Below are 10,918 nucleotides of genomic sequence, written 5' to 3' on the forward strand. Positions count from 1 at the left end.
TTTCTTTTTTGCAAAGTGATCTAGTATATTTTCTTTCGATAATATCAAATTTTCAGAACTGCCTGTGATTTTTTTAAAAAGCGCCCAAGCCACCTTAATAGTTTATTTTCTAATTTCTGTAGTATTTTACTCGAAAACTTTCTTCGTAACTATGAACATTTTGATATATACAAACGTTCCTTAGTGCTTTCTTTATATGTTTCTAAATCCTGAACCCGATATCTCAATCCGTTTGGACGTAGTGAGGACCGAAAATAATGAAAATCATTTCATTCCCCATACAAAAATTTGATGAATGAACTGAGTCACGTGATCTCGACTTTATCGACGGTCAAAGCTTCTTTTTCTCTCCGCTAGAAATCGCTAAGAATTCTCCAAAAATAATTATAGGTTACGTGTATGCAGATACTTATTTGCTGATTTGCAACTAATGTGCAAATTTTATTGCTTACATTAATTTTTTTAAGGTTTAGATGATTTAGTCCAAAACTGGTGTCAGTGCACAATATACGCGAACCAAAAAATCCGAAATGCATCAAACCAAAAGTTATCTGCATCGTGCTATAACTCGAATGGTAATATCCTTTTTCATCGATTTATAAATAAACTTTCTTTAAAACTATAAACACATTGATGTATACAAACGTTCTTTAGTGCTTTTTATTTAATCTGTCAAATTTTAAACACGATTTCTCAATCCGTGTGGACACAGTGAACACCAAAAAAATGCTCATATCCGGGGACTAGTTTGGTCACGTGGTCACGAAGAACATGCGGGCCTCAAAAACCGGTCCCTAAAGTACCCTGTTTTCAAGATTTCGATCCCATGGTACCCTTTTTGTAGCCCATTATCTAATTTTTAGTAATTTAATTTTTTTTCAGGTATTTTTTCGTAAATTTCGAGACATTTTGATAAGATGTAAATAATTTAAAGAGATTTTTAAGATTTTAGGGTATTTTTTAAAAATTTTGAGGCATTTTCAAAATCTTTTAATTTTTGAAATATTTTAGGGAAATAGTTAAATCCTCAAACAAAAATTTTAATTTCCAACCTGAAAATTTGAATTTTTAACAACAAAAAAACTGAAATATCCAACACACAAAAAATGATTTTGACTACAAAATTGCTAAATTATGAAATAGAAAAAGAATTGTTAAAAACATAGGTAAATTCACAACAGGAAAAAAGAATTTTAAAACAAAATTTTCATTTTTTACTTGAAAACTTAAATTTTTAATACAAAATTAAAAGGTCCCATTAAAGAGAATGAATATTCATCAAAATTTTTGTATCAACTAAAACGAAAATTTAATAATTAAGTACTCAAAATAAAAATGGAATTTTTTACAAAAAAATTGATTTTTTAATCAAAAAGAATGAATTTTTAACAAAAACAAAAATTAAATATGCACAAAAAAATTATTTTTAACAAAATTGCTAAATTATCAACTAAAAACTGAATGTTTAAAACCATTATTAAATCCGCAATGAAAAAAGAATTATCTAACAAACATTTTTATTTTGAACTTGAAATTGTGAGTTTTTAACAAAAAATTAAAAGGTTCTACTAAAAAAGACTTTTTAAAAGATTGTTGGCATTATTAACAAAAAAAAAAAAAAAAATACGAATTATTATTATAATAATTAAATCCTCTACCAAAAATTTGTAATTTTCAATAAAAAATTGTGAATTTTTAAAAACAAAAAATTGAAATATCCACGAAAAAAATGATTTTGAACGAAATTGCTAAATTATCAACTAAAAAAATTAATTTTTTAAAATATGTTTAAATCTACAACAACAAAAACAGAAGTTTCTAAACAAAATTTTCATTTTCAACTTTGAAATCTTGAATTTTTAATAAAAAATTAAAAGCTTACATAAAAAAGAATGAATTTCCATGGAAATTGTTGAATTATCAACCAAAAAAGATGAAATCTCGTCAAAATAATTGAATCATCAATAAAAAAATGGAATTTTCTACAAAAAATGTGATTTTTCAATCAGAAAGAATGCATTTTTAACAAAAAAATTGCAGTATTCACCAAAAAATAGATTTTTAACAAAGTTGTGAAATTATCAACTACACCAATAAATTTTCAAACACATAGATAAATCTGCATAAAAAAAATTTTTTTTAACTAAAATTTTAAACTTGAAAATATGAGCTTTTAACAAAAACTTAAAAGTTTCCGCTAAAAAAAAGACTTGTTAAAATATTTTTGATTTATTAATGAAAAATATGAATTATCAGCAATATAATTAAATCTTTAACCAGAATTATGAATTTCCCATTTGAAAATTTGAATTTTTAACAAAAAAATTGAAATATGCACCAAAAAAAATTATTTTTAACAAAATTGCTAAATTATCAACTGAAGTAAAGAATTTGTAAAAACATAGTTAAATCCATAATAAAAAAAAAGAACTTTCTAACAAAAATTTTCATTTTAAACTTGAAAATTTAAATTTTTAACAAAAACGAAAAGTTTCCAATAAAAATCTGAATTTTTAAATAAAAAATTTTTATTTCTACAAAAAATGACTTATAAACGAAACTTTGAACTATCATCAAAGAAATTGAAAAAAGTTTAATTTTCAATCAAAGCGTATGAATTTTTAACAAAAAAATTGAAATATCCACTTAAAAAAATGATTTTTTCACAAAATTGGTAAATTATCAACTAAAAAAATTGAATTTTAAAAACCATAGTTAAATCCGCAATGAAAAAAATAATTTTTTAACTAAAATTTTCATTTTCAGGTTGAATATATGAGTTTTTAACAAAAAATTAAAAGTTTCTATTGAAAAAAGGACTTTTTAAAAGATTGTTGATTTATTAACCAAAAATGGTATTTCTATACCAAAAAATTTGTATTTTTCATCAAGACAGTATGCATTTTTAACAAAAAATGGAATTATTCACCAAAAAATAGATTTTGAACAAAAGTTCTAAATTATCAACGAAAAAAATAGAATTTTAAAAATATAGTTAAATCCGCATTTAAAAAAATAGAACTTTCTAACAAAAAATATCATTTTCAAGTTGAAAACTTGAATTCTGTAATAAAAAATTTTAAGTTTCCATTAAAAAAGAAATAATTTTTGTCAAAATTGTTGAATTATCAACCAAAAAGGATGAATTCTTATTTAAATAGTTAAGTTTTAAAAATAAAAATAAAATTGTTTGCAACAAAATTTTATTTTTCAATCAGAAAGAATGAATTTTAAACGAAAAAAGTGCAATATCCACCAGAAAATAGATTTTGATCAAAATTGCTAAATTATCAACTAAAAAATTGAATTTTAAAAACCATAGTTAAATCCGCAATAAAAAAAAAAATTCTAAACATAATTTCCATTTTTAACTTGAAAATATGAGTTTATGACAAAAAATTTAAAGTTTCTGCAAAAAAAAAGACTTTTTAAAAGATCGTTGATTTATCCACCAAAAAATATGAATGACCAACAAAATAATTAAATCCCTAACCAAAAATTTGAATTTACAAACTAAATGTTTGAATTTTCAAAAAAAAATTAAATATGCACTAAAGTAATTATTTTTAACAAAATTGCTAAATTATCAACTGAAGAAAAGAATTTTCAAAAGAAGATTAAATCCGCAACTAAAAAAAAAAATAACTTTCTAAACATAATTTTCATTTTCAACTTAAAAATGTGAATTTTTAACAAGAAATGAAAAGTTTCCACAAAAAATGACTTAATAACGAAACTGTTGAATTATCATAAGTGAAATCGAAACTAGGAACAATAAATTTTAATTTTCCATTAGAAAGTATGAATTTTGAACATAAAATTTAAATATGCACAAAAAAAATGATTTTTTTTCTCACAAAATTGCTAAATTATCAACTTTTTTTTGTGATTAAAAATTGAAATCTTCTTTTTTTTTAGAAAAAATCAGCTGTTACACTTTTTTATAATGATTTTTTTTATTAATAATTCAACTAATTGTGAAAAAGTTGAACTGCTTTGTTGGAAAGTGCTTCTTTTTTGGCAAAAATTAATTGTTTTTAAAAATCTTTAAACATTCCATTTTTTGTAAAATGTACCCTTTTATCTAAAAAACCAACTATTTAGGAAAAATTGAATTACTTCGTTAAAAATTCATTTTTCGTTGAAAATTCATGTGTTTGGTTGAAAATTGATTTATTTAGTTAGAAATGCTTATTTTTTGTGTGAAATATAATATCTTTGATTAAAATGTCCTTTTGATGGAAAATTCAACTACTTCTTTGTTAAATCAAATTTATATTTTTTTGTTGGTTGGAGATTCATAATTTTACTTAAAAATTTATCTGTTTGGATAAAACTTTTTTTTTAATTCTTCCTTTTAAATACAAATCCAGCTTTTTCTTGCTTGGAAATGAATGTTTTGTTGTTGCCATTTTAACCGTCTTCAAAACAATTTGTCTTTGTGGCTTAAAAATTTAACTATTTGGTTGAAAAAGCAATTATTTTTGGTTCAAGTTTAATTTTGTTGTTATTGAACAATCAACCAATTGGTTGAAAATTCATTTTTCTATGATGAAAATTAAATTTTTTCGGTAAAATTCTAACTATTTGGTTGAAAATGGAATTGGTTTTGGTTGAATCTGAATCTTTTTTATTGGAAATTCGAGTATTGGTTTGAAAATGTATCTTTTTAAGTTGAAATATTTTTTTGGCAATTCAACTATTTTGTTAAATTCATATATTTGGGTCGAAATTGAACTATTTTGTTGAAAATGCGTCCTGTTGGAATAGAAATTCATATTCTATTGAAAAAAGTCATCTTTCTTTAATGGAAATTTATTTTTTTGATAAAATTTCCACTACCTTTTAAAAATTTCGTCTTTTTGGTTTAGATTGAATTCTAATCTTTTTTATTAAACATTCGACCAATTGGTTAAATTAAACTGTTTGGCGGAAATTTCAATTTTTTTTTGTTAAAAATGCTTCTTTTTTGCCTAAAAATTTAACTAATTGTTTTAAAATGGAACTATTTTCTGTCGAAGTTTAATCTCTGTTCTAATGAAAATTCAAATATTCGGTTAAAATGATCCATTTTTGTTGAAAATTCAACTGTATTGTACAAAATTCATCTTACTGAAATAAAAATTCTTTTTTTTTTTTGTTGAAATTGTAACTTTCTTTAAAAAAATTGAAATTTTGGCTTAAACAAATAACTATTGGTTTAAAAAAGCAATTGTTCTTTGCTGCACTTTAATCTTTTTTTAAATAGAAAATTCGAACATTTGGTTTAAAATTGTTGAAAATTCAATTGTTTTGTTGAGAATTCTTCGTGTTAGAATAAAAGTTTATCTTTCATGATTGAAAATTAACCCTTTTGTTGAAATGAACTCTTTTCTAAAAAAAATTGGGCCTTTTTAGCTTAAAAATGTAACTATTTGAGTGAGGTTTAATACTTTTTTTTCAGTGAAATTTCGACCATTTGGTTCAAAATTCATCTTGATAGGTTGAAATCTGGAAAATTTGCAATATAAATTTTGGTTTTAGAGCATTGCAGCGATCCCGAACGATTTGAAGGAGCTCTATAAAACCGTGTGGGAAGTGAAGCAAAAGACTATTTTAAAAATGGCAGCTGACCGAGGCGCCTTCATTGATCAGTCGCAGTCCTTGAATGTTCATATGCTTAAACCAACAACGGAAACGCTCACGAGTATGCATTTCTACGGCTGGCAAATTGTAAGTTTTCCATATTTATTTATTTATTTAATCATTTATTTATTTTGACAGAAAGAAAAAAAAATTCAGGCTGCTGCTATTTACGAAACTGGATATTTTTAAATAAAAGCCAAAAAAAAATAGATCACAATTTAACCAAAAAAAAAGAAGAGAATTAAGGGCATGTGACACAGCTAAATACCTATATTACCGACCTCACTTTTTCAGTTCACTGAATGTTTTTTTGAACCTGAGAACTTTTTTTGTAAATAAAATATCGAGCTGAAACTTTGGAAAATGTATTAGAGTGCAATAAAGTACGTTTAGGTACTGCATTTTGGTAGAAACTTGACTGAAAATTATTTCATCTTTTTTCTGAACCTCAACATTTTTTGAACGTTCCAACTTTTTTTATACATAAAATACCGGTCTCAAACTTTGAGAAATGCAAGAGTCGAAAGAAAACTACGTTTAAGTACAAAGCTTAATAATAAAAGATGTAAAAAAATATATTTCAACATTAAATTCCAACGGAATCAGCCGGTAACGTTGTACACGAAAACACGAAACCTGGCGGCCATTAGACGAGGCTCTAGAGGGTTCGTAATTTCGTGTACAACGTTACCGGCTGATTCCGTTGGAATTTAATGTTGAAATATTTTTTTTACATCTTTTATTATTAAGCTTTGTACTTTAACGTAGTTTTCTTTCAGCTCTTGCATTTCTCAAAGTTTGAGATCGATCTTTTATGTATAAAAAAAGTTAGAACGTTCAAAAAATGTCGAGGTTCAGAAAAAAGATGAAATAATTTTCAGTCAAGTTTCTACCAAAATGCAGTACCTAAACGTACTTTATTGCACTCTAATAAATCTTCCAAAGTTTCAGCTCGATATTTTATTTACAAAAAAAGTTCTCAGGTTCAAAAAAACATTCAGTGGACTGAAAAACTGTGGTCGGTAATATAGGTATTTAGCTGTGTCACATGCCCTTAAGATAGATTTTTTGTAAATATTTTTTATTGTATTTAAATAATATAGAGGGTGACCGCTGGACCGGGATATTTATTTTTTGTCCGGGAATTTTGCAAATTTTCACAAGAAAAATATTTCCAAGTTCGATTTCAACAATTATTTAAAATAATTCCTTGAATTGTTTATCTTTTCCAATTATATCATTCAGTTTACAATGTGTTGTTCAAAAATCTGTTACTTTAAAAATTCTTCATTTTCGCGTTTTATTTTCAAGCTTGCATTTTTTTAATTTAAAAAAATTTAAAGTGCAGTCTTGAAGACTTAAACAATTAAAAATTAAATGCGCCTGGAGTTGAACATTTTTGATGGAAAACAGTATTATTTTATCAACTGTAAATATAAATAAATCAATAAATAATTTTTAAAATGGATATGTACTTTGAGTATTAAAGACTGATCAATAATTTGTTTTTTGATAAAACGATTCTAAATTCGTTCAAAGTTTTAGAATTTCCAGATTTTAACTTTATTAACTATTTTCAATTTGAAAATAACTTAATAATAATAATAATATATTCGTAAGTAAACGCTTTTATTAAATTAAAAATATTATTTTAGTCTAAATTATTCAATTTTTAATCCTTTTAATTTGAAATTTCTTAATTAAGAAAAAGAGTAATTATTTTTCTGGTAGTTTAAGACGAGTAAATTGAAGACAAATGTTTAAAATTTAACAATTTCAAACTTTTTTGTTTTACATAGAAAGCTTTGAATTAATAACATTTTGAAAACATTTAAAAAATGTTTAATTTATAAGCGAAATTGTTGAATTTTGATGTATAAATAATAATTGAACACTCATTATTTCTAGAAAAATTTGACTAATTTTGAGACATATTTAGAAGTTTTGAAAAGATTCAAAAATAATTCAAAATTCAAACAGATTTAAAGTGATTTAAACGAAGTGTGTTAACATTTTCTTCAGAACTTTTCAACATATTTTAAATTTAATCGAAATTTTCCTACAATTTTTATAAAATCTTACAAATTTAAGAATCTTTAAAATTTTCTAGGGTCTTTTTTAACAATTTCGGAAATCTCTTCAAATCTTTTTAAATATTTTGTTGAAATATTTGTTCAAAATGAAAATTCATTTTCAATTTTCCTATAAATATTTTAAAAAATATTTTTAAAGAGCCTTTCATAAATCTTGAAGAACTTCGTAAATTTTTTTTCTTTGAAATCAGCAAAAATCTACAATTTTTTAAAAATAAGGCTGTTTTTTTAACCGAAATTTCGGTACGAGAAGCGAAATTTTGTCGGTACACAAACATCGTTTAAATGATTTAAAATCGTTTCAAGTTCTAAAATAATTGTAAATCTTTTTAAAACTTGCAAATATCTAGATCTAGAATTAAATTTTCATTAACAGAATTCTATTTGAATTGCTAGAATTTTATTTATATAAACTAGAATTAATTTGAATCATCTAGAATTAGATTTAAATTTCCTAGAATTCTTGATTCTTCTCTAAAGTCAAACATGAAAAATGATTCATTCCTCAAGGCAGATATATTGAAATATTTGTTAAATTTAAAATTTATTTATTTAAAAAATTTTCAATTCTAACCTATTTTAATTTTTAACAATGCCAATTTCATATTTTTTAGTCTTGAGTGCGACGAAATCAAATTGATCATTTTGGACACAGATATTAACCTCAAAGAAAATTTTAATAAATCAAGCAGATGTTTAATTGATTTAGGTAGAATATTCTATGCAACTTCAATTGTAGTCAAATAAAATTTTTGTTGATTTAGATGGAATTTCATTGAAATTCTAGCAATTCCAACTAAATTTTGAAAAATTTTAATTGAATTCTATAGATTTTAAATTAATTCTAGTTGATACAAATAAAATTATAGAAATTCAAATAGAATTTTTGTTAGTTCAAATAAAATTCTTGTCAATGAAAATTTAATTTTAGATCATTGAAAGTAAGTCCAGTTTATGTAAATAGAATTCTGGCAATTCTAAAAGAATTCTTATTAATTCAAGTCGAATATTAATTCAATTCTAGCAACTTCAAATAAATTCAAGGTAATTTAAATTTAATTCAAATTTAACTACAAATTCTGGTTAATTGCGATTTTTCATTCAAGATAATTCGAATTAATTCTAGTTTATATAAATAGAATTCTAGCAATTCAAATAGAGCTCTTATTAATTTAAGTTAAATATTAATTATATTCTAGCAACTTGAAATAAATTCTAGACAATTCAAATTCAAGTCTAGTAAATTCAAATTTATATCCTACTAAATTTAACTTCCACTTAAATTAACAAGAATTATATTTTTCTTTCTGGAATTCTATTTATATAAACTAGACTTATTTCGAATTATTTATAATTAAATTTAAGTTAGTTTGAATTCGAATTTACTAGAATTAAATCGATTTGAAGTTGCTAGAATATAATTAATATTCGACCTGAATTGACAAGAATTCTATTTATATAAACTAAAATTATTTCTAATTACCTCTAATGAAAAATTTAAATTAACCAGAATTTGAAATTACATTTAAAATGCCTTTAACTGATTTTAAGTTGCTAGAATTGAATTAAAATTTTACTTGAAGTGCTAGATTTCTATTTATATAATGTATAATTTTATTTTGAAATACAATAATTCAATATTAATTGCTACAATTAAATTTAAAATAAGTTGAATTATGCAGAATTCTATGTAAATTTTTATATTTGCAAGTAAAATAACTAGAACTCAGATTAAATTTAACAAGAATTCTAGTTGAATGACTTTTAATGGTTATAATTCCATTTTAATTGCTAGATTTCTGATTATATTAACCAGAATTAATTTTGAATTAGCTATAATTGCGAATCAATTGAAATAATTAAATTTTGACTACAAAAGTAAATATCCCAATTGTACCGGTTACTATTTTGAAAACAGTTAAATTTTTTATGTTTGACTCTGAAGAAGAATGGAAAAGTTCATTTTGAATTGAATCTAATTGATTGAAGATGAAAATTAATATCAAAATGGAAATAAAAAGGTTGTTTTCTTTTTAGGGATTGAAAACCGGAATGTACTATTTGCGCACGAAGCCTGCAGCAAATGCGTTGCAATTCACAGTCGATAAGAGCAAATTAAAAAGTAGCGAAGCCGTCGCCAATGGCACTAGTCCGAATAAGAAGGATGTGAAGGAGGAAAAAATTGAAGATTACGAGGCTCTGGTCTGTTCTCGTGAAAATGGAGATAACTGTATGTCCTGCGGATCGTAGATACAATCTGCAATCAATCTGCAATCTACAATCTGCAATTTGCAATCTGCAGCAGTATTTTTTTATACACCAATTCTGTGAATGAGAGGATTGATTATTTTATTATTATTATTCTCGAGAGAAAGAGGGAGAGAGAGAGAGAGAGAGAGAAGTAGAAAAAACAAAATTATTATATTTTTAGCAATTATTATTTTATCGTGTATCTTATGTACTTATTCTTAATTGTAATTAAATGATTTTTCATAGAAACAACTTTCTTCATTTTATTACTTTTATGATTTAATCCAATTTAGATTTCAGGATAGCCGCTGGACTGGGAAAACCGGAAAATGGCTGTGACTTTATTTATTGATCGGGAATTTCACAAATTTTTAGAAAAAAAATCCTTACTGATTTCAACCTGTTCACAATTTTAGAATTTTAAGATTTTAACGGTAAAAATTAAACTGTTTCAGTTGGAAAGTTTTATTAGTTTAAGAAATTTAAACGCCCGATTAAAACTTTATAAACTAGTTTCAAATTAAAAATAACTTAAAAATAATATATTTATAATTAAAGGCTTTTATTAAATTTCGAATATAATTTGACGCTAAAACATTCCATTTAAAAAAAAAAGGTAATCTGAAATTTTTCAATGAAGAAAAAAAAACAATTACTTAATATTTAGAAATATCTGACTGTTCATTTAAAATCAGTAATTATAAATTAAATATTTGAAACTAAAAAAAAAAACAAAAAAAAAAAAAACTTGGAACGTTACAATTTTAATTGTTCCATTCAACCAAATTTAATTTTTAAGTCAAATTATTGAATTTTGATTTACAAAATCACAATTTAACATCTACTAATCTTAGAAAAAATTCGAGTTAGTCGAAGAAATATTTAAAAATTATGAACAAATATAAAATTAATTAAAAATTTGAATTGGTTTCACAAAATTTAAACGAAAT

At 23.6% G+C, this 10,918-nt stretch overlaps 2 protein-coding genes across 2 annotated transcripts in view; one reads left to right on the forward strand and one right to left on the reverse strand.

Moving 5' to 3' along the window:
* Nucleotides 1-10,106, forward strand: part of LOC117177767 (ribonucleoside-diphosphate reductase large subunit-like) — a 33,217-nt gene extending 23,111 nt beyond the window's left edge. Inside the window, exons 5-6 of the mRNA XM_033368678.1 lie at nt 5,524-5,712; nt 9,756-10,106. Of these exons, the coding sequence (XP_033224569.1) occupies nt 5,524-5,712; nt 9,756-9,968 (402 nt within the window). The 3' untranslated portion in view covers nt 9,969-10,106. The remainder of the gene's footprint in view (nt 1-5,523; nt 5,713-9,755) is intronic.
* The window catches only part of LOC117177768 (ribonucleoside-diphosphate reductase large subunit-like), a 24,526-nt gene continuing 23,601 nt past the window's right edge, over nt 9,994-10,918 (reverse strand). Inside the window, exon 6 of the mRNA XM_033368679.1 lies at nt 9,994-10,043. Within this exon, the coding sequence (XP_033224570.1) occupies nt 9,994-10,043 (50 nt within the window). The remainder of the gene's footprint in view (nt 10,044-10,918) is intronic.

The sequence above is a fragment of the Belonocnema kinseyi genome, chromosome 8 (genome assembly GCF_010883055.1).
Source record: "Belonocnema kinseyi isolate 2016_QV_RU_SX_M_011 chromosome 8, B_treatae_v1, whole genome shotgun sequence".
Taxonomy (NCBI): domain Eukaryota; kingdom Metazoa; phylum Arthropoda; class Insecta; order Hymenoptera; family Cynipidae; genus Belonocnema; species Belonocnema kinseyi.